The sequence below is a fragment of the Gopherus evgoodei genome, chromosome 7 (genome assembly GCF_007399415.2).
Source record: "Gopherus evgoodei ecotype Sinaloan lineage chromosome 7, rGopEvg1_v1.p, whole genome shotgun sequence".
NCBI lineage: Eukaryota > Metazoa > Chordata > Testudines > Testudinidae > Gopherus > Gopherus evgoodei.
Genome location: NC_044328.1, coordinates 30,312,526 through 30,337,901, shown reverse-complemented (window position 1 = coordinate 30,337,901; position 25,376 = coordinate 30,312,526). Strand labels below are relative to the sequence as shown.

Genomic DNA, 25,376 nt, shown 5'->3' with positions numbered 1-25,376 from the left:
TAAATGCTATAGTAATAAAGCAGAAACCTTTTTGCAAGTCATATTTTAACAAAGAATAGAATGAAAAGGAAGTCATAAAATTCAAGTCACAATAAAAGCAATAAAATAGTATTGCAAAATCTCAAAGACTCATCTCCTGCAAAACTGACAGGAGAAAAACTTGATAAAAACCACAACAGGTCTACATTGATTTTTACATTGTTTGATTTAATAAACATGTCTTTCTGGGTCAAATGTATATTTATGAGTCATTTTTTTTAAATGGCACAATTAGGCTAAAATATATACCTGTAATTGTGCACACAATTAGTATAAAACTGCATGCTCAAAAAGTAAAATGTACATTCAAGTGGAAAGATACTCTGTCTTGATTATTTGCACATATAAATGCAATAAGTGTATGTGTAACCTCAAAAGTCTTTTGACATACATAGGAAGAGTCTCCATTTTGAAAATTTGTCCCTTTGTATTTATTCAATATTTTCCACTATTTCAACTGCTTTAAAAGGTGAATCAAGCTCTTTTAAAAATGCATTAGTTTTTTTTTAATTTCTTGGTAAATATTTGGTAAATGTTGTTCTACTGAGTTATTGTTTAATTTCTAGCAATAGAATCCTCCAGTGAATCACAACAGATATCCTTGTCTCCTACAGCAAGAGTACATTAACAGGGTTTATAAACATCCATAGGCAAAACTGGGAAGTCAGGCAATTCTACACATTCATTTTGAGGAAAGAAAAGTTTGTAGGAGAACAGCAAACTGTGCAGTTTATGCGATATGCTGTCATAGACATGTTTGACAGAAGCAGAGATATTATATACATTTTACAAATGATAGCCCTCAACTCAGCCTCTCTTACGTGAGCATAATTATCTATGGGTGCCATAATCAAGGTAATTTGTTTTCACAATATTTCATACACACAAAGGAGCCAACGTCAGCTTTCAGGTCCAAAAAACTAACATTAGCTGGTTAAAACCTACTTCTTATTGATATACTAACAATTTAAGTATTACCAAGTAGATGTTATGGAAATATTATGGATACATGATACAGAATACTTTAGGTATTAACTTCATTGAAATAACCAAATTAAAATGACGATGAAATTATCTTTGCCTTTCCAAAACAACAACAATTACTAATTCTGGGTTTGGGCATTCTCTGATTTTTTCCCACATAATATGCCAATTTTCCACATGAAATGAATTAGACCCTTCACTATTTTGAAACTAGTACTAGCCATTATGGAATCACATCAGACATTTTAGTGGTTGAATCTCTAGGACATACGATGCTCTGAGTGAGAAAACTAACTGTAGAATCATTTTAGTTAGCTATTAAACAATTATTTACATGTACTCTTACAGCTAAAAGTATCATTTCTATTACAAAGTTTAAAATACCTACTATTTATTTACACTGGCTGAAGAACTCCATACAATTGCCACAACAAGGGCTTCAATTAGAGTAATCTTTTCTGTAACCTGATTGTCTATTGTTTTCTTCCAGTTCTAACAGGATTTGAATTTGAAGAACATACAATACATTGAGTCTGTGTAACCTGAAACAATTTTCTTCCTTAATAACCTCACTGCAGTACTTGAAAATTGACAATTATTCATTTCGCCATGAGTAAATAACTGAATGACTGAAATTCACATCTGTGAAGAATGGTATAGTAAAGCACAGTTTAGCACACTCAAGCTCTCTCAACAATGTTTCCCTTTGCTTATATCTAACACAAAGCCAGCCGTCAGTGTGAGTCTTCTCCTTTCCACCAGAAAAATTTTATGTAAGTGTTAATTAATTTCATCTTTGGAAAGAAAATATGTTAAAAAGCAAAGAACTGATGACAGCGATAAAAGATTTCATTCAATGGGGTCTGGATTATAAAACACATATCTTTTTACAGAACATGTGCACATATGCAGTGCATATTTCTATATAACGTTAACAGACTGGCTCAGGTTCACACAGCATGGTCTATCAGGGCCATATAACAGATTTTATGTTCTCAAGAAAAAATGCTGTTCTAAGCATTTTTGTACAGAATTGACTATTTTGGACCGAGTTCTCATGAAATTATGCCCCTTTGGTGAGAATTTTTTGAAATTACAGCTGCTGCAAACTCAGAAGAATTCTTTCCAGATGGCCTCCTCTACTGAGCATCTTGACAATCTTGATAGATCATCTCTGGTGTGGGGTGAGGTGGGTGGTGGGAGGACTGGCATGGGATCTCTATGGAATGAAGAGCACGAGCAAGATTTGCGGGTATGAGGGGAAAGTGAAGGTCACTATGGGCCAGTTTCTGATAATTGAATAGTACCTTACTCCACAAATGGGCCACAGTATTTGGCTCAATAGGAAATCAACAGGATCCCTTGGGGAGGTAGGTGCTATCTGGAATAAATAAGGGAATCAGAATCTAGCTGTACATAACTTTTATATATTTCAATGTTTTGAGTGAAATTAGCCATAACCACCTCTGTAAAGTAGCAGATTTTTCCACATATTTAACAGACATTTCTGTAGTACTCTGTGGGATTCAGGTTTTCAGTGGCCTTACCTAAAGTTTGCACAACTGAAGAGGACATCAAATAATGGAACAGACTATTTAAAAGTTTTGAATTGTTAACAAATATTGAACTCAGAAACAAAAATCAACCTTTAATGTTATTAGTCCATACCTGAGCAAAGGCTGTTTTGGATAAGAAGGTTGGTCACTATTTTGGCACGGCTGAGCTTTTTTTGTGACTTGCTTATAAATATTCCTTGCAGTTACTCCGATCCATAGCATAGTGGAGAGGGTGGAATAATGCAATACTATGCCAACCTAAAACAAGAGGGTGATAGTTACAGAAATCAGCAAATGGCCAGTAAAACAAAAATACTTTGTAACATAAGCCTGTTGTACAAATGCACAAGTAAACCAGAATAATTTTATTTTAAATGAACTGAATTTATGATTGCCTTAACAACATTTTTGCATCTCTCTGGTTACTTCTAATCAGTGCAAGAGAATTAAAATGATTTAAAATGCAGGTGGCATCTCTTACTTAAAGTAATGTTTAAATTATAATTGCTAATATCTGAGAAACCCAGTAAGGTGTTATGAAATCAGAACACATAAAATGTGTTTTCTGAGAGCATCATTAGTGGCTACTCACTGAATTTGCAAATTTAAGTCTATGGAAGATTGGCTTGATTCTCGGAGCTTTGTTGGCAAGGAACCTGCCACTACTTTGCTAATTATGTTGCATATAATGCAAATTTCAAGTCTGGGGTCAATGAAAAGGCAAACGTTTTGTCTGAATTTGTACTATCAGCAATAATTTTAGTAAGTTTTGTAGGAGCAGTATATCTTATTTCCCTCTGAGCGAGGTACAGCCATGTATGACCTGATGAAATGAGGTTGGGATAAGATCCTAGCATCTCAGGCATGCTAACAAAAAATTGATGTCTTAAAAAAGTGGCCATTTTAGCCACACCAAGGCCAAAAGTAGGTGAAGAAGATCTGCATCTTTTAAAACAGTACTTCGTACAGAAATAAAAGAAAAAGGAAGTACATACCTAACAGTGTGGCTGTTCTGATCTTTCCAATAAAGTGCTGTGTATATCATTAAAAGTAAAACAAAAATACCAACACTAAAATGCTAACATCTGTACTATGCTCGCAAGTGTTATTCATTACTATGGAAACAATAATTGGAATTTTATCCAATCTACAATGCTTTATTATATTAGCTAAGTCTCCATCTGATTATATAAAATGAGGTTACTTTTGAAGCAATAACCTGACATTTTGCTGTGACAAGTAAAATATTGCTATAATTGGAAAGCCCATAAATTTTTAAGGAATACAGAGAATTGCTGAATAAAGCTAACACAAATCTATTATAATGATTTATCTAAACTAGAGTTCCATTTTTGCTTAAGTTGAAACAAAATAATTGATAGAAAAAGAAAAAAAACGAATTTTGTTTAGGTTTAATAACACATCGTAATATTTATATATATACACAACAAATATTAATCAAGATAAAGGCTGCTGGAATTCTTTTCTTTTTCCTGGGATTGTCTGATATATTAGACAGGGGAAAGTATGAACTTCACAGGGGCTGTAGCTTGAGGTGAAAGAAGCAGAAATAAGAGAATGAGACATCTATGCACTATCAGCTGGCAGATGTTGCCAGTTCAGTGGCTAGTGCTGTCTGGGTTTATTTTATGTGCAACTCGCAGAAGAGTTTTACAGGGACACAGTGAGTACAGTATGAATCCAAGCGGGAAGGGAATGAGAAGGAAGAATCAGAAAAATACGAAGGACTAAATTAATAACATTGTTCTAGTTATTTCAGTGTAGGACTGAGGCTGTGCTTTGTATGATTATTCAGAAAATATATGAAGGGTTTAATAAAAGCATGGGCATGAGGGATGAGTCTGGTGTCAGTATATACAAATGTGTGAAGTTCAGACAACATATGGGATGATAAAATTCCATTCCCTATTGATGTACCAACAGATATGATCACCAATAAAAATTAATGTGGATCATAATACAATAGTACAATAAAATATTAATCGCAATAATTTCACTGCACTGTCAAAGAAGCAACAGAAAAGGGAGACAATAGAATTTCTGTGTCACATGCTACCCACATGACTTTTCATTATACCAGGCCCATCTTTCAGAGATTAGTCTCTTCAGTAACATGGGATGAAACATGGTAACAAGGAAGAGAGACCACAAATACTATTAGCTGTTGCACAACCTCTTAAATAATAAGACGATTTAATAACCTATTGGTATTTCCTGCCTTTAATAGAGGAGAACATGTTTTCAGGCCCTGAATGACTGGTACATTTGAAGGATGATGGAGGTTCTAGACTTCTTATTTAGCCAGACATATATGAAGGCATTCATAAAATATTCTCAGTGCAGAGTGGGTGAATGCATTGGGCTTCTATAGTCAAGTCAAAGGGCAACAATGTCCGTTTTCTTCATAGAGTCTAAAGCCAGAAGGGACTATTGTCATAATCTAGCCTGACTGCGTGTTTGGGCCTTACTTCACTCCATAAACACAGGATTAGAGGATAGATTTTTTTGATGTTAAATATTTATTCAATAGAACAGACGTGTTTGTCACACCGTGTTTTGGAATATGTCAAGTGTTTGTAAGGGTACCCTCACTCAAATCCAGATACAGGATATGGGAGTTCAAATGTACATGGTGGGTACTGAAAGTCCTAATGGGTTACATGTTTAAGGTGCTGAGTGAGGTTTGGGTTTATTTGTGTATATCGTGTTATTGGATTTCGGTCTAGGACACATGGACAGATGCCATATAAAAATACAAACAAACAGATTAAAAATTAAGTAGTTTCAACATGATGAAAATATGCTTGCAGTGGATGTGGTACTTGGGTTCACCATTGTGTACAGATGATGTTCATGCTTGCATGATGGGCCCTGTTTCCAGTATGGAGAAAAGGATAAAGATTGGGAATATTAGAGTAGTGATGTTTTATTACAAGAGAGTTTTGTGCTGACAGGTCTGTGTGTGTTTTCACCGAAACTACAGGGAGACCAGCCAGGACTATCTACATATGTTATAGCCAACATTTCTTATGTTGTCTAATAACTGCAGTTGCTAAAGCAAAACTCCTCATTTTTCCATAATAATTACATAGTCTCAGTCTTTTCAAGGCCTCTGTGTTCTTGGAACTGTATCAATGGAACATACACTGTTTAACTGAAAAGCTTATTACACTTTTTTAAAGCAAAAATTTTGAGATGATGATGTATTTATATCCTCCTTTAAAAATTTGTTGAGTGTCTTAGAGGTAGCTTAAGAACCATGTGATATTACAGTTGCTATGGTAATGACTAGTCTCTTATTGATTACCAGAACAAATACTTGGGTAAACCTATACAATACTGGTGTCTAATGCTTCCTTGGACAGCCTTAACTTGTATTTCTTTCTTATTGTCAATTTTTCCTTTTTAAAATGGCAGACATGGTCTGGAGAAGGTTGCTTTTAATTCACTTGCTTCTGTTTGGTTGTGGCTGCACATACCCCCTGAAGCCCCGGAGAGCTGGGAAATTGCTTTCAGTGAAATGAAGAAGGTGATTAATCTATTTTCGGTACCTATATGGTCGCCATCACCATAGTAGCTGAGTGCTTTACAATCTGTAATGTAATTACCCTCCAAATGCTGTTGCAAGGTAGGAAAGAACTATTATCCTCATTTGATCCACAAAACTTCCACTTGGCTGCTGCCTAACCCTGCAGGCACCTACATTCACTTGCTGCCTATGTTTTTGCAGTACAAGTTCCTAAGCATCTGTGTTACTGCCTCTGGGCATGCGCACGACTGCTTCACTCTGGGTGCCCAGATACCTATTTCCACGGCTGGCCTTACCATGAGGCGAACTGAGGCAGCCACACCAGTGCCAGACTGGGGGTAAGGAGGGGCGCCACTAGGACTCAAAATGTAGAAAATTGTGTCTGCTGCTGGTGCATATGTATTCTCTGCTCTAGATGCAGAGATGGTGGAGTGCTGTGCTGGAAGAAGTAGGGCACAAGAGAAACAACAGGCAGGCAGGAGAAAAGGTGAGTGAGAATAACAGAAAGCAGTAGGAGCTACAGGGAGAAAGAGGAGGAGGAGCCTCTTATGTACCTCTCTAGCACTGCCAGGAGCTTGGACTGATCAACACCAGCTTCTCATGGAGCTTCCTGTTTTCTGCTGCTTCCCTGAACCCACCTGAGGAGAACAGTCAACTGAAGTAGTAGGAGCCAGTTAAGCCCTTAAGATGCTGAGATCTTCCCTCACTCAGGTTCTGCTACCAGCCTGCTTATTTGTCCCCTTCAACTGAGGGTTGAGAGCCACTATAGCTGGCACAGAACAGCAGTCATGAGTGAAAGAAGAAAACACCCCTCTGGGGCAGCATTCAGAAAAAGAGATAGAAAAGCTTCCTTTGCTTGCTTTAAGCAGGAAGGAGCTCTCTTGAGATGCATAGACACAAATGTTCACAGTGAGCCTTCCGGCCCCAGTGAGGCTGTGAGTGGTGAGGAGAAGCCCGATCTTCCAGTTAGTCAGTGTGCAGGTGACCTGGCAACTACTGCAGCATCCATATCTCCATCTCAAATGGATGTAACCATGCACATTCCTGAAGAAAACTGTAGATCAGAGATGACTGGTGGAGGCACAAGAAACAGCTGCTGCTGAGTTTAGTTCTTTAAATCTAGATGATCCAGGACTGTGGACTTACTTGAGCAGTAGCCTGAGGGACTTCCTTGTACTGCATGGGCCACAGCAAATGGAAAACTTCATGTTCCCCAAAGACAATGAAAATAGAAGTTTCCATCCAACACATTACTGGCATGAAATCCCCAATAGCAACAAATTGGAGAGGCCATGGCTTATGTACTCAAAAACCCAGAATGGTGCATACTGTTTTTGTTGCAAACTCTTGCAGTCTAATGTTTCAGCCACATTAGGTTCTACAGGAACAAAGGACTGGAAAAATCTGGCATCTCATGAGAAGGCAAGTGGAAAGAACTTGATATGAGACTAAGGTTAAAGGCCAGCATAGATGATCAGCATCAAGACAAGATTGCATCAGTGTCTCTTTACGGGCAAAATGTTCTGAAAAGGCTCATTGCCATTGTGAGAATGCTTGCTACCCAAAACCTAGCATGGTGTAGCACTTCAGATCAGCTGTATGTTGCAAGCAATGGAAATGTCCTTAAAATTGTGGTGCGGATGGTTGAGTTTAATGCTGTACTCCAGGAGCGTCAAAGAAGAGTCACCACTCAAGAAATGTACACACACCACTACCTTGGAAAAACAATTCAAAATGAGATCATATGTTTACTGGCAACAAAAGTCAAAGAAAAGATTGTGGCAGATCTGAAGTTAGCAAGATATTACTCTGTTATTTTGGACTGCCCACCTGACATCAGCCATACGGAACAAATTACTTTAATGGTGCTTTTTTTTAACAACAGAACCTAGTGAAAATGTGCCTGCAATGGTGACTGTCAAAGAGCATTTTCTAGAATTTATTGACATTGATGATACTACAGGAGCTGGTGTGACAAATTTGTTTGTTAAAAAGCTGGAAAATACAGGAATTGCGATAGCTGGCATGAGAGGTCAGGGCTACGATAATGGTGCCAACATGAGAGGAAAGAACAGAGGAGTGCAGAGACAGATCCGAGAGTTAAACCTTCAAGTTTTTTTTGTTCCTTGCAGTTCTCATTCATTGAACTTGGTGGTCAGTGATGCAGCATCAGCTTCTAGTGAGGCTGCTGAATTTTTTAATGTAATTCAAAGCATCTATGTATTTTTCTCTGCATCAACTCACTGATGGCAAATTTTGAAGCAACATCTGGGAACATCCTCTTTGACACTGAAACCACTGAGTGCCACATGATGGAAAAATCAAGTGGAGGCGATAAAGCCTATCAAACATCAAATTGGGAAGATAAATGATGCCATAGTTCCATTCTGGAGGATAATGTTATGACAGGAACTGTTTGTGGGAGAACAGTGGCAGAGGGAAATGGAATCACCAGAAACATACATAACTTCAAATTTCTGTGTGGCTTAGTGTTGTGGCATGATATACTGTTTGAAATAAATGTTGTAAGCAAGAAACTCCAAGGTGTTGACCTTGTTATATCTGGAGCAATGGAACAACTGGACAAAGCAAAGTCATACCTACAGCCTTACCGGTCAGATGAGGGATTTCAAAACATTCTGAAAAGTGCACAGAAGTTGGCAGAGGAACTTCACACTGAAGCTATTTTCCCACTCATTCAAGAATAAAAGAGTCACCGAAGATTACACTTATGAGGCACAGGATAATCCCATAAGAGACCCCAAACAACAATTCAAAGTTGAATTCTTTAACCAGGTGCTAGATTGTGCAATACAGTCAGTTGAAGAATGTTTCATGAAGCTCAAGGAACACAGTAGTATATTTGGGATGTTGCATGATATTCCAAAACTCCTCACTATACCTGAGGAAGACCTACACCAGCAATGCAAGGCACAAGAGACAGTGTTGACACGTGATGACATGCATGATATTGATACGACTGATTTAGGTGATGAACTGAAAGCCTTTTCAAGGTACATTTCAGCAGGATCAACTCCAAAGGCTGTTCTGGAATATATGTGCACAAATAAGATGACCACCCTTTTTCCAAATGCTTTTGTTGCTCTGCGCATACTTCTAACTCTTCCTGCAACAGTTGCCAGTGGAGAACACAGCTTCTCTAAGCTGAAGTTAATAAAAACACATCTATGCTCCACAGTGACACAGGAGAGGCTGGTCAGCCTTCCAACCATCTCAATAAAGCATGAGCTGGTGGAGACTGTGGACCTTTAGGAAGCAGTTCAAATCTTTGCAACCAAGAAGGCACAGAAAGCACCACTTTGATTTTTCAAACAGATAAAAATGTCAGTGTTTACTATGCAGACAAGAAAAGTTACGTTTGCTGTTCAGGCATTTGAAAGTTAAGTGTTTCTTAAAATTTTTGAACAAGGCATTCTAAGTTGTTAGTTCTCCTTTATTGGGGTAGGTAGCGGAACAGTACCATTAAAGGAGTAGATCAGAAACAAGGCAGAATTGAGACCTTTCAAAGTTTTGGCCCAAGTGAGGGAGCATGGGGGCATCATTTGAGCTCCCCGCCTCAGGTGCCAAAATGTTGTGGGCCGGCCCTGCCTATCTCCTGCTTAAGTTCTAGTATGCTCAATAACCAGGGGAAGAGAGGCACTCCTCTTCCTAAAGATGGGCGTGAAGACCAAATCCAATAGGCAGCCTCAATGGCTGCCTAGATCTATACAAAATAGCAGGTGGGGGAAGCGAGCTCTTCCTTATAACCTTTAGCCTAATGCTTAGAGCACTCACACAGGATGCAGGAGATCATGGGTTCAAGTCCCCCCCTGACTGATAAGGAGAAGGGATTTGAAGAGGGATCTGTCACCTCTCAGGTGAGTGCTCTGACCACTGGACTATGGGATATACTGATGTGGGTCTCTCTCTCAATCTTTTCTATTGAAATTGTTCCCCTTCAATTAAATAATTGAATAATTAAGTATTAATTGGGCCATAGAAAGAGTGAGAATGACTCTATTGCCTAGGACACACACCTGAGAAACAGATCACTGGGAGAGATAGGCGCTTCCCTACTGCCTGGATTTAGGCACATATCTCTGAGAAGGGGTAGGATTTAGGACACACTCATCTCATCTGATGATCCACTTCTCTCATTGGCTATTTTAGGGGGTTCCCCACCTAGCATGCTGGCTTTGTAGATTGCTTTTTAAGGTGCCTGTCTCTCCCCACTTATTGCATAGGGAACCTAGGTAAGAACATAAGAGCATAAGAACGGCTGTACTGGGTCAGACCAAAGGTCCCTCTAGCCCAGTATCCTGTCCACTGACAGTGGCCAATACCAGCTGCCCCAGAGGGAGTGAACCTAACGGGTAATGATCAAGTGATCTCTCTCCTGCCATCCATCTCCACTCTCTGACAAACAGAGGCTAGGGACACCATTCCTTACTCATCCTGGCTAATAGCCATTTATGGGCTTAACCTCCATGAATTTATCCAGTTCTCTTTTACATGCTGTTATAGTTCTAGCCTTCCCAACCTCCTCAGACAAGGAGTTCCACAGGTTGACTGTGCGCTGTGTGAAGAAGAACTTCCTTTTATTTGTTTTAAACCTGCTGCCTATTAATTTCATTTGGTGACCCCTAGTTCTTGTATTATGGGAATAAGTAAATAACTTTTCCTTATCTACTTTCTCCACATCACTCATGATTTTATATACCTCTATCATATCCCCCCGCTTAGTCTCCTCTTTTCCAAGCTGAAAAGTCCTAGCCTCATTAATCTCTCCTCATATGGGACACATTCCAAACCCCTAATTATTTTAGTTGCCCTTCTCTGAACCTTTTCTAGTGCCAGTATATCTTTTTTGAGATGAGGAGATCACATCTGTATGCAGTATTCAAAATGTGGGCATACCATCGATTTATATAAGGGCAATAATATATTCTCCTTCTTATTCTCTATCCCCTTTTCAATGATTCCTAACATCCTGTTTGCTTTTTGACCGCCTCTGCTTTTTTGACCACCTAACTCAGGCATTGTGGGTGACAATCGTGTTCCTATGTTTTTCTAGGTGCCTAAAAGTTATGCATAACGTTGCAATGTTTAAGACCATTTTTGGATCAGGATCAGGGAGACATGCTCAAATCACACCGCAAGACTGGGGTAGATTAGAGTGCTGAATTCAGATCTCCCAAGTCCCAGGCCGGCACTCTAATCAGTGGACCATCCTTCCTCTCTATATAAATGACAAATAACGAGCAGCTAATAGGCAGCAAAATGAGGAAAACTGTTTGAATGGGATTTTCATATCTAAAAGGAATTTTTAGACATTTGGATTTCAGATTAAAATAAATACTGTACCATAAAAAGAAGTATTTTTGTTTTTTTTTAAATTTAGTTCAACTACTTGACATTCAAGGAGATAAAAAGGTGCATTAGTGGCCTAGTGCAGAAAACAGCCCTTGTTCATATCATTAACACTTTCTCTCTAAACTCGGATCAGTGTGAGACACTTAATTCTGGGGTACAGCAACGGTTAAACTCAAATATTCTGCAAAGACACCTGTTGGCTAATGAGGTAGCACCTGAAGGGAACTCAGTTTATTATTTCACGTAGGTGAAAGAGTTGTAATGAGGTTATGTCGTGCAAAAGAAAGTGCTAGGGGTGTGAAGCTGACAATGGTGAGAAAGCTAGAAAAAGATTCACTCCACAATACTCAGAGCAGTGACTCCAGGTTTACTCCATCAGAAAAGGCTGCATTTGGAATTTTCTACCAAGCACTGCACCATAAAACAGTGCAGGGCTGGACTTGTTTCAGGGCTGCATTTATGTTTACATTTGTAAAGCAGGGAGACACACTGAAGGTACTGTAACTGTATCCCCTATGGAATATATATTAACTTGTTTTGCTTCTTTGAGATAAATAATTTGAAATAGCATCTTTACGAAATGTATGATTAACAAGCATTGTTATGGTAATAGCTTCTTCAGCTACATCCTAAAGTTCTGTACCAGTGTTCTTTTCTTTCTGCCCAGGTCCAGTTGTGCCTGCCGGAATTTAAAAAGGGATCAGGCAATCCTCATTCCTGCTTACACAGTCCTGAGGGACACCTGAGCCAAATATGGCTATTTAAACAGGTTCTGCTCTAGCCTGACTGATCTTGACAATGTCTGTACTCATTGTGTGCACCCATTCCACAGGGCGTTGTGTGGAGCTGCTTGAGGGGCTATTGGGTATCATCATATAAATGAGCTCCCAGACACTCTGAGAAGCCATCTGCAGGTCCCCTTTCTTTCCAGCACTGGCCCCTTACAGGTTACTTCAATGCTGCTGCAGCAATAATACCCACAGAGCTGTCACAAGATTAGATAGGTACCAGGACTGGGGGCTCTGTATGACTTTTTTACATGTGTATGTTGGCAGGCAAGGAGGTTAGGAAGGGTAGTGATGGTGAAACAATGGCTGCAAATGGACAGTATGTTCAGCCTGTGGTATCAGCTGAAATATCCCCTTCATGGGTTGTTCAGTGCATTTGATATCCCTTGCTGTCAATCAGTTCCTCTCAGGGAATCAGAGAAGCAGTATGCATGTTCAGTGAGTCTGTGTCATCCCTGGACCCTAGGTGGAGTACGGTGCTGACATTGTTCTTAGACAGGGCATGGTCTTATGTGGGTGAGTAACCCTAATGCAGGTACCTTGGGGGGTATGTGTGTGGGCTCTCAGGATCTGTTTAGATTTCTCTATGCTTTACAATGGTTGACGATTTTGCCTAATACCATGAGAGGAAATAACTACCATATGCATGCATTTTATGAAAAAATTCCTATAGATTATTGTAGAATCATAGGACTGGAAGGGACCTCAAGAGGTCATCTAGTCCAGTCCCCTGCACTCATGTTATGTATTACTCATAACAGAATCATTAATAACTCATTTAACAAAATCTATCTTTCATTATCATTTTTACTGTGCAATCTGAAAAGTAAACAACCAGGCAAAAATTGTAACAACAGATGGTCATTTGTGACCATGTAATTACATGGCCATGGCTGTCCTATAAACTTTCAAACTACAGATAAAAAAAATTGTAAATGATATTTAGATTTGCTAGAACTTAGAGGTTAACTACCATGCAATTGGCTAGATATTAAGAGATATTTATCTCAGAATAATGAATTAGACAACCATGTCCTATAAAATAATGTCATGTAAGGCATATTTTACAACATACTGTTTATTGCATCAGAGAAGCTTATAATATTTATAGGTGCTGTTTGCTGAAAGTCATACAAACATAAATGTTCCACTTTCAGAACAAGTTCCAGAAAATTAGAAACAGAATTCCTACAATTGGTTATGGGAGCTGTATTATATAAATTCCTGTACTCATTAAAGAAATCTAAATGTATAAAATGTTAAGGACATGCTTCAAACAGTGTTAAAGAACAGGAGAATTCTAGCATGGAACTGTTGTCTTGTGGTTAGAACAACAAAGCATGAGTCAGGATTGCTGGGTTCTTCTTGTAGCTTGTAATGTGACTTTCACTTAACCTCTCTGTGCCTTGGTTTATTCACCTGTGCAATGGATATATAGTAACAAACTCACTTGAGTGTTTTAAGGTTATTTCTGTTCATAAAGGGCTTTGACATCTTCCAGTTAAAGTATTATGTAAGTAGAAAGTATTACATCAGCAAGAACAGTCTTGCAAATCCTCACAGGTACATTACACAGATCCTAAATATTTTACCACCATTTTTAATTGGATTATATTTAAGAACTTCATAATACATTAAGCACTAATTGTATTAACTATGGGCCAAATACTGCCTTTATTAACACCCACGCAGTGACATTCAATCCATTATAAAAATGGGGAGAATTGTGTGTCTTGTTTGCTTTCCGCCGACAGGAATAATTCAAAGGAAGATGTGTAACTTGCTGTCTATTCATTCCCTGGGTCACTATTCTAACTGAGAGATTGCATCTCAATTAAAATTTTACTTTATAAATAAATTTGATCAGGAAATACAGAGGGAAATACATGCTGCTATTTTTAGTAAGCCTGCTGAGCAATCATGAGTGCTCAGAAGAACAATTGCAACATTTTTTAATTCTCCTTGTTAGCAACAGAAATATTATAATACATGAATGAAAAAAAAATTTAATTAAAAGAGTGGGCAAAGAATAATTTATAAATTAGCTAAAAAAGGCAAGCAAGATTTATTACTGGTGATGTTTTTTTAACCTCTTGACTGCTAAAACCCCATGAAGCTCTGCTCACTTTTGAATTAAATGTGAGAACAGAACTTCTAATATACTAGAACTGTCGCTAGACTGTGCAGACTCACTCTGATCACGAGTAATGGAAAGAGATCATTCACACATTCATTTTCAATGGACTGGGTTTCAAGACTATAGCCTGTTTAAGTAAAGGAGAATACACATCTCATATTAGAGGTCTCAATGCTAATACAATTAGATAAAAGATGAGTGTTGCAGTCACAGATATTTTTGCTTAATGAAATTCTTTAGCAAAGGTCAGCAAAAATATCATTCATGAGAACAGGGGGCATCTGTTGTAAAGAATTCCAGAAAAAATTATTAGAAATACAAGGCTGGATTTTAACTGGTCCTTGTGAGGTTTTGCTGAGAGGGGAGGACTGAAGCAGCCTTCTTCCCTTCCTCTCCTACCAAAGGACCAATCACAATCTCATGCCCTGTATCCAGGAGAGCACAGAGACTGCTCCCTCTGTGACTGTCTGGGGATGTACCTCCCCATATAAGAGGTTTCACAGGAGGAGGAGGTGGGGATAGTGCAGCCTACACAACACCTATACCTGCATACTGGGAAGCTCAGTGAGGCTCCCTTACACACAAGCCCTTTCCTGGGGACAGGGTGGTATAAGCATTGCCACCAAAGCCTTCGCTGAACTTAAAAGACGTAATATATTATAAACATTAAGTTGCTAAAATATATTCAGTGGTTGCACAGTGGGCATAAAGGGCCTACATTACAAAGCTGAAATGGTAGTTTAGTATGATATTCTCATGGTAGACAACCACAATAGTAGTAATCCTAACTTTGCCCCTCTAATCCAAAGATCTGAAAGGGCATTACAAACATGAATAAATCATATTCCCCAACACTCTTGTAAAGAAGAGAAATAGTATTAACTCCATTTTGATTTTGGATAGGGAAATTGAGGACGGAGAAGTTAATATGTTTGCCCAAGTTCACACAGCAACTCAGTGACACAGATGGAAATATAATTCAGAGTTCCTGACTTCCACTGTTGCACATTAGCCTTGACAATCCTCATAATGATTATTAATTCTGGTACATATGCCTGAGAAAACATAGAATCTTTGATAAGAAAGAACATCACCAGTATTAAGTCAACATGTATAATTTCAGGGGCTTTTTTTCTTTTAAAAATAACAATAAGGTAACAAAGGTACTTACAGCTTGACATATAATTGGGTATTTTATGCGATTGATTCCACCAGCAAAGACAGCAAAAGTAAGAGCAGTATGGAAACAGAAGTTGAGAAGCATGTGCCATCCTTTTCTACTGATTCGGATTGTGCTGTTTAAAATTAATATATTTTTTCAATTCACATCTTGATTGTAAAAATCTTGAAATGCATTCTTATATTTTTGGAAAAAATATATTTGACATATAGATTTCAAACTCTTAGATTCTTGACTACTAGACTACCTGCAGCATAGAGGGTCTGTTTTAAAGCTCATTGAACCAATGGGAGATTTAAAATTTTTTTTTACTGACTTCAATGGGCTTTTTAAACAGGTCCAGAATGAAGAGTGATTCATGTATTTAAAAGGTTTTCTGCCAGATGTCAAATATGCAGTAGTCTAACTATGACAACTCTGAAGGATTACATATAAGTTGAAGATCAAAATTCGTTACATTAAATACATTCTTAATTAATGTTTATCAGCTTGTACAGTAAAATACATTCCTGCTCTTTTAAGTAGCTAATGACTTTTAACTACTGTGTACACATACACACACTTAAAAATCTCATTCACATAAATGAAGTCACAAAATTTCTAAAACCAAACAAATTTAAATCCTTTGTACAATGTTATTCTCTTATTCCAAAACAATTAGTGTATCTTTCCAAGAGGCTGCTGTGAAACTGTAAGCTAGCATCCAGTAGTTTGATATCAAAGGTGGCCTTATATCACAGAGCTTTATATGGCAGTGTCAAATTATAAAGAATACAAGAAATTTTAGGAACAATGTAAGACACACATCTGCTTCTTTCTAGGGGAAGCTACAGCTTAGGAACAAGCCCACCACAATATTTTTATGAGTTTATAGTTTTCTAGTCCTTAAATTTTGATTCCGTGCGAAACCAATATTTGAATGGATAATTTTTCCAAATGGAGTCAAGGAGGACACATTACCATAAATTACTGGTTAGAAGAGTTTGTTTTGGTATGTGTTTTCACATGTAGAAAGGTTAATTATGAATGTTTTTGAGGGGAAAGTTCAATTTCCCTTTTCTCTCACAGAGCTTAGTATAAACAAAACAGATTATTTGACTTTGTATACATTTTTACTTATGAAGCACCATTTTCCATTCTTTTTTTACTATGTTATACTGTAAATTTTAGTATCCAGCTGTAACTAAAGCATTTAAGCATTTTATCTTTGTGCAAAGAAAAGACAGAAAAGGACTGTTTCAGTTCTATTCTAACATGAATGTGTGTTTGCCGTTGTATTGAATTCTTACCTGTGATGCACAATATAAGTGATAATGGACGCAAACAGGCACAATAACATGACTGCAGTACATGCATATACCACAGGGTGCAGGAACTCCCCTGGGTACTGGGGAAAGGAGAGCACTGTCTTCAAATCCTGCCAAGGAAGGAAAATAAAATTAGCATTTTAAGAGGTGAGAATCTAAGACTTCGCTGCAATACTCCCATCATTCCCAATTAACCCCCTCTAGATTTTCACATGCTGCATTTTGGAACAGGAAAGTAAAATGATGAATTTATCTGCATAAAGTTAATGAATTTACAATTTCATCAAACTGCTCTCCATGATTCTGCATATACTTCTCAGGGGGAAATTAACTTTCTTCCACAGGCAAGTCTGTCCTGATTTAAAAAAAACAATCCAGAAAGAAAAATGTGCAAAATTCCACAGCAAGCAGACATCAGTAATGTCTGTGCTATCTGACAGCATGAACTTTATGCATCTCTTTTACTATGATAGTGAGTACAAAATATCTATTTACCATGAAGGTCCCTGGATGGCACATATTCTACTTCCAATGTTCTCATTTCTTCTTAAGGAAACAGAAATGTGACAAGAGACCCAAGATAGCTAACTGAGAGGATTCGTTGTTAAGATACTACAGGAGTCTGATCCTCAGCTGCTGTAAATTAGCATAAATCCATGTGGGCCAATAGATTGGAGTAGAATGTCTTTCCATAAAAGAGTTAAATGCCACCTTTGAAGCACACGTGCATAGCTTCTGTTACTGTCAGTTGAACAGCAGCTGCACAATTACATCTAAGGGCAAAACCTAGGTGGCAAGAGTTCTTTTTAGGGATGCTGGAGGTGTTGTCACAGTTATTCATGGAAACAGCATGTCAGTGAGAAGTGAGAATACTGACAAAGGACATTCTTCGGTGGACTCAACCATATCTGATTCCCATACCAACCTGTTGGATGCTCACTCTAGTTATACCCGGCATAAGGTCCCAAATACAAGTGAGACTATTGGAGATAACAGGAGAAGCTACCTCAGCATGGAAAGTGGATTGAAAGGCAAATGTAGCCTTCGTTATAAAGGAGGAGGATGAGCCACTCTGGGTATAACTTGGGCATAACTTGAAAAAACAATAGATGTCCCACTAGGACACACTAAAATGCATATCTGTGCACCTACAGCAAGCAACTACTACAATTGTGCATACAAATAATCACCTGAGCTAATGTACATTGCAATTTGCTGAAGTCAGTTTCCAAACACAGTTACATGAACTGTGCATGCAAATATGCATGACTTCTGGAGCTGTAGTTATAAAAAGTGTAGCCTTTTATATTTGTCAGTTAAAGGACGGAAGAAACTCATTAACAAAATGAACATTTCCCAGTACTCTTAATAAAATGAAACCTGTGTGGTAACTCTCAAGAAAACTAGAGGGACTGGAAAATTGAAGTCACCTAAAAGGTACAATGAGCACATTTAATTTTTTTTTTTTTTTACAGTTAAAACAGTATGTAGAGACATATGGGAAAAACTGGAATACCTGCCGGTGAATACGGAGATATTTGGGCTAATAAGCACTTAAGGACAAAAAATTAAAATTCTGAAAATTTCATAAATTATAATGACTTGATGACTCCTCAGCTTAACAGTTAAGAGGGATTTATAATTATTAAGATTCATTAAAAGGAGTTTTTCTTATTTGTTGGTTCTAATTTTTGCCCTCTAAAGAGAATCAACCCACTTGTTGACTTGAGTGAAAGAGAGTAATCAGTGTCCTTTGCTGAGAAAACCAGGACTGTAATGCTGATGACTAAGTAAGTGGAACTTTAATCACACCTTGGCTTGGTTTATACCTAAACCTTGGATCAACTTAGCTACCACATTCAGACCTGTGAAAAAATCACACACAATCCCCCTCCAGAGAGATGCAATTAGCCAACATAAGCCCAAGTGTAAATGCCACTAGGTCAATGGAAGACTTCCTCCATGGGGGAGGCTTCTACGTTTGGTCTGGCAGTTTTCTAGGTCTAGAGACCTATCCTTCTGTACTTATTTATAATATAAATCCCATTTATAGTGAACTTGTTGCTTTAAATTAATTCTTAATATTGAAAGAATTTAAAAAAACCCCATATTGGCTAAGAATTGTGTACACAGTTAGTCTGTGCTAGAACATACTTAATACTAACTCATTATTCTCCTTCAAAACCATCCTTAAAATTCTCCTTTGCTATGAGGCCTACAAAATCTTGATCACAGCTAGGCTGTTGGTGTGCCAAGACCATAGATTATCAAGTTAACCAATATTGTTTCATTGTTTTCTTGTACTCCCTTGTCTCTCTATATCTGTCGGTTTCCTCTTGGCTTATACTTAGATCATAAGCTCTCTGGGGCAGGAATGTTTTTTTTTTTTGTTCTTTGTTTTTTCTTGTTGTTGATTGGGACTGGTAGTGCTACAATAATAGATCTAATTCAAATAATAATAAAATAATAACAGCAACAACATCCTATTCTCCAACACACCTGTTTGTATCATCCATCTGCTATGGCTTATCTTTTAGATTGTAAGCTCTTTCAGGAAGGGACTATCATTCACTACAAACATACAGTGCCTAGCAAAATGGGTCTTGGGTGTTGGACACACCTCGACTACTAAAATATACAAATAATAAAACTAGAAGTGCTTTGCTGAAAAATATAAAATAGTATCAGCTTCTAGCTCTCAGTAATGTAGTCACATTTATGGTATATAAATACCAAAACCATGATTAGAATTTTGTTTTGAGACCCTTTATATTTCCAGAAATGTATATAATAACTACCATACCTGTAATAATAATAGCAATATAATTATTTAAACAAGTAACAAGAGATGAAAGCACCTTTCTGACATTGCTCTAACCTATTATTGAAAAAAATTTATAAAAAGTTAACAGAGTTGAAAACAGGAATAAAAACCCCCTCAATGTCCTGCATTAAGGTACATATAGTATACCAAACGTAAAAGGATTTAACTGATATGGCTTCATTTCACATATTAAAGAGCTAGCGTCTTTAATAGTAATAGTGTAATAGTGTAGATGCAGGATTCTACCAATCCTTTTACACTTGAGTGTTTACATGAAAGCAGATAACACATGTCTTGCAGGAATATAGCTATTTTTGCCTCCAGAAGAGTCATGGACAATCAGCCTTTTAAACCTATTTCCAAGTTTAATCTTTATCTCTTTTCTGATCTTACACCAGGTCTGCTAAGGAGTGAAATTCTAAATAAAAGTAGCGTAATGTATTATTGCTACTGTAGCATATCCTTTTTTAGAGTTCTGAACACTGAAAACTGATTTCATTACAGATAAATGATAAATGTATCTTGTCTGCTCTTTAATAATTAAAGCTTATTGATCTGTCAACCACCCCGAGTGATCTTCTGCAAAGTAGTATAATTGTACATTACATTGAAACAAGACTGTTTGGATTTTATTTCCTGGAGTGGATTCAAAGAACGATAATATTAAAAAATGGTAGGAAATATCTAAAGGAAAAATGTATATGAAGTCAATCATTTTGACATTCTAAAGGAACCACCATCTAGAATTATACGGCCTATAAAATGTTGCCGTAATCAGAAATCTCCAATCACTCCCTTTAATAGTAAAGGTGTCAAGCTCACTTATCACAGGTGTAAATGGCTGCACCATATGGAAGGCAGTAAACAATCAGGCCCATAGAAACTAGAGATGGAAAAGACTTATTACAGCATATAATTCATCCCACTACATGATTTTTTTTTAAATAAGTTTCACACAAACAGGGTTTTCACCACTTTCCCGTTGGAACTCATATGAAAATAAGTTGTCTAAAGCAGATAAATCCACAAAGATGGCCTAGAGGGTGATATAAAAATATAAAGAAGTTTTGATAAATTATATAACGATAGTCCAGAGATATCCAACAGCAAACACTGAGAAAGGAGGGGGAGAAGTTATTTTGCTCTAGAAACCAGGTAGAGGAAACATTGTCTGTGCTCGTTCACAATAATATATGAGTTAATAAACAAGACAGTGTACTTTAGAAAAGGTAAGTTTTTGTAATCTTGGTATTTATATTGGTAAATTCTGAATTTAGGATTCAAAGTCAGATAACGTACTACGATTGAAGACAAATGTATAAAAGTATAATTGGCTTAAGTTTTTAAAAAATAAGTGCCTGAAATCATCCTTGTAAGGATGAGATTTTCCTAAACACCTAAGTGACATAGGAACAGAAGCGCAATTTTAAGTCTACTGGACTTATGAACTTTTGGAAATCCCACTCCTGATTCCCTCTTAAAAGTAGTCTGATTTTCAACAATGCTGAACACCCAATAGCTCCCTTTCCCTTCCATTTCATACTAGAAAGGCCTATTTTCTCTGAAGAAAAGTCTGATACACCCTAATTATATTATCCTTCTAAATTACATCCCTAAAATAATCACTACAGACATGAGTTACTCTCAAAAGATTTAGAGGTTCAATTGAGTTTGGAGAAGAATTTCAAGTTCTAGAACTTTAGCTGATCCTTATTTTAACAATCTGAACTTTATTTGTTCACAAAACTGGATCACATGAATAGGCTTCATTAAATTTCTGGCACTTTCTGCTTCCACTCAGGATGAAAATATTGTGAGAGTACCCTCCCTTATAATATCGTGACACTTCTGGCAAATGAAATTCAGTGTTGATAAATGCAAAGTAATGCACATTGGAAAACATAACCCCAACTATACATATAAAGTGATGAGGCCTAAATTAGCTGTTACCACTCAAGAAAGAGATCTTGGAATCATTGTGAGTAGTTCTCTGAAAACATCCACTCACTGTGCAGCGGCAGTCAAAGAAGCCAGCAGAATGCTGGGAAACATTAAGAAAGGGATAGATAATAAAACGTAAAATATCATATTGTCTCTATATAAATCCATGGTACGCCCACATCTTGAATACTGCATGCAGATCTGGTTGCCCCATCTCAAAAAGAGATATACTGGAATTGGAAAAGGTACAGAAAAGGGAAACAAAAATGATTAGGGGTATGGAACAGCTGCCATATGAGGAGAGATTAATAAGACTGGGACTTTTCAGCTAGGAAAAGAGATAACTAAGGGGGGATATGATAGAGGTCTATAAAATGACGACTGGTGTGGAGAAAGTAAATAATGAAGTGTTATTTACCCCTACTCATAACACAAGAACTAGGAAGAACAAGAGTACTTGTGGCACCTTAGAGACTAACACATTTATTTCAGCATAAGCTTTCGTGGGATATAGCTCACTTGTTCGGATGCATAGAATGGAACACACAGACAGGAGATATTTATACATACAGAGAATATGAAAAGGTGGAAGTATGCATACCAACTGGAAGAGTCCAATCAATTGAGATGAGCTATCGTCAGCAGCAGGAAAAAAACCTGTGAAGTGATAATTGAGATGACCCATAGAAGGTGTGTTCCATTCTATGCATCCGAAGAAGTGAGCTGTAGCCCACGAAAGCTTATGCTGAAATAAATTGTTAGTCTCTAAGGTGCCACAAGTACTCCTGTTCTTTTTGCGGATACAGACTAACATGGCTGCTACTCTGAAACAAGAACTAGGGGTCACCAAATGAAATTAATAGGCAGGAGGTTCAAAAGAAACAAAAGGAAGTGTTTCTTCACACAAAGCACAGTCAACCTGTGGAACTCTTTGCCAGAGAATGTGAAGGCCAAGACCATAACAGGGTTCAAAAAAGAACAAGTTATGTTCATGGACGATAGGTCCATCAATGACTATTAGCCTGGGTGGGCTGGGATGGCAAACCATGCTCTGAAGTGTCCCTAGTCATTGTTTGCCAGATGAGGGGAATGGGCGACAGGGGCCGGATCACTTGATGATTACCTGTTCTGTTCATTCCCTCTGAAGCACCTGGCATTGGCCACTGTCAGAAGACACGATACTAGGCTAGACAGAGAATTGGTTTGACCCAATATGGCTGTTCTTATGTTCTTCTCGTCCTGGTCAGAATCAGAAGAGGCAAAGGATGTGTGGAAAACTCTCCCAGTTTCCCCCAAAAGAGAGTTCAGAGTTGTTCCAAGATTTATGTTGAGCAAAGATTCAGTTTGGTTCTATTGTTGTGAAATTGACCTGGCCATGCCTAGTTATCAGGTACCAAATAGATGTCTCTGACTATGCCATTCTCCTGACCAAAGGAGAATTACTGACATTCATACAAAGAAAATTAACAATCATTTACATTATTTTTAAAAATTAGAATGATACACTAAGTCCTGTTTTACAGTGATAAAATATATGAAATGATAATTTCAGACTTCTCGTTTGGCAAAAATTCATTAAAAAGAAGAAGAAGGAATCCTAACAGCATTCATTAATATATTTTCTCTTCATTTAGAAGCATACTGTTTAGACAAATTGGGGAATTTCACTTCTATTTATTTACTAAATGTGTGGACATTTAGTATTATTATTATGGACAAAACCAGGCTGATAGGGACAGGGGCAGCTCTATGGTTTTTGCCTCCCGAAGCACAGCAGTCAGGGAGCCTTCAGCAGCATTTCTGCAGGAGGTCTGCCAGTCATGCGGATTTGGCGGTGGTTCTGCAGGTGATCTACCGGTCCTGCGCCTTCAGTGTACCCGCCGCCGAATTGCCACCAAAACCGTGGGACAGGCAGACCTCTCGCAGAAATGCCACTGAATGCTCCCTGACTGCCGCCCTCATGACGACTGGCACGCTGTCCCCCTCCCCCGCCCCCGGCTTGCCACCCCAGGGACGAGCTTGCTGTGCTGGTGCCTGGAGCGCCCTTGGATAGGGAAAGGAATGGACTGTACACAATTACAATAACATTCATCCCCATTAAATTGTGACTCTGTTCTAAGAAAAAAGAAATAAAGAAAAACAAAGGAAAATATATGACAAAGATTTAATAAAAGATTTCAGAGGCTCCCATTTTATCTCCTTAAGAGTTATAGTTCTCTGAGCTATATGCTATAATTGCAGGAAACTACAACTACTCGAAAAAAATAAATGCTGTTCTTGCAGACATTAAAATATTAATATAACACTCATTTCGTAAGCGATGCACTCATATTTGTCTATATTTATTAAAAGCTTCTGCTTGTTACAAAACAAACTTTGGTAATTAGATATACTAAGGCTTTAGAATTTGTTCATTTATAACGCTACAATAAATCAGAACAGTTTACTTTATATAGGTGCATTTTTATCTGTATCTGAAGATCTAAAAGTGCTCTGCATAGAGTAAATAATAAAGCCTCACATCACCTGAGTGAGAAGCTAAGTATTACTATACCCTTTTTATACACAGATAAACTGAGGAATGGAGAAGTTAAGGTGTCTTAACCAAACTCATGCAGCAAATCAATGGCTGACACAGGAATAAAACTCAAGGGTACTGTCTCACAGTCTTCAGTTCTAACCACTAGACTACAGTTTTCAACAACCGATCAGGGGAAAATAATGCTATGCAAAAATCTTGATGTAATGCACTCCCTTCTAGCCACTTGCCCAAGCAAAAACAGTGTGAAGTGAGGGTACATTATATCCACTTGTATCTCACTCCCAATTCAAGCACTGAAACTTTCAAATTATATCACTCAAACAACATCACGGAAGAAAAACAGCTAAACATAAATACCTACATAAACATATTACTTATTAATTATTATGCAGAAAAATCTCAAATTATATTTACTAAAGGAAAACAGTATTAAAACAATCTTTCTGAAGAAGTCCTCCACTAAACCTAGATTTTAATACTTTGTGGTCATAGTCAGCAGCAACTCTAGAGAAATAACTCAATGGTCCTCTTATGATATTCCAAAAAGTCTCCCTGTCAAATACATAATAGCTATGATGAATCTGAACATGTGCTGTGCTAGCAGTACAATGCACAGCTGAATTAATTTAGGCATCTACTTCATCTTGTTCCCCAGCAGGGTATACATTATCTTGATAGTAATGCAAACCTTCAGGATCACTGTTAACTTTATTGCTGCACTTCAGTTTACATGTATTAGTTCAATTCACTGATATTGGCCCACACTAGAATGGTGCTTTATTAATTTTGATTGTTCTATGTATTTTTGAATTGTACAGCAGGATTTTTTAAAAAAATATCCCATAAAAGTACATGGCATCCCATTCTACTGAGACACAAATACAATGCTACCTATTTTTAATTTACTGTCAGGGTAAAATACATTAGGTACTCAGGTGATCTGATTAGATGAAGCTATGTATTTTATTATTATAACTTAGTAGATCATTAGAATAATGCTTCACTATTCTGATATAAACAACAAAACACCTAGAAACACCTTAATCTAAATCAAACTCAACAAATCTCTCATTTTATTCCCCCCAAATGCCACATTAACAAACATTTACAACTATTAATGCACTTAATTATGCTGCTAAAGTTTTCCATTGGTTC

The 25,376-nt window shown here is 37.5% G+C and overlaps 1 protein-coding gene across 1 annotated transcript in view; it reads right to left on the bottom strand.

The window, feature by feature from the left end:
• Positions 1–25,376, bottom strand: part of ADGRA1 (adhesion G protein-coupled receptor A1) — a 454,349-nt gene that overhangs the window by 55,125 nt on the left and 373,848 nt on the right. The window contains exons 15-17 of the mRNA XM_030570731.1: positions 16,897–17,024; positions 15,599–15,722; positions 2,692–2,837 (exon numbers count right to left, since the gene is read on the bottom strand). Of these exons, the coding sequence (XP_030426591.1) occupies positions 2,692–2,837; positions 15,599–15,722; positions 16,897–17,024 (398 nt within the window). The remainder of the gene's footprint in view (positions 1–2,691; positions 2,838–15,598; positions 15,723–16,896; positions 17,025–25,376) is intronic.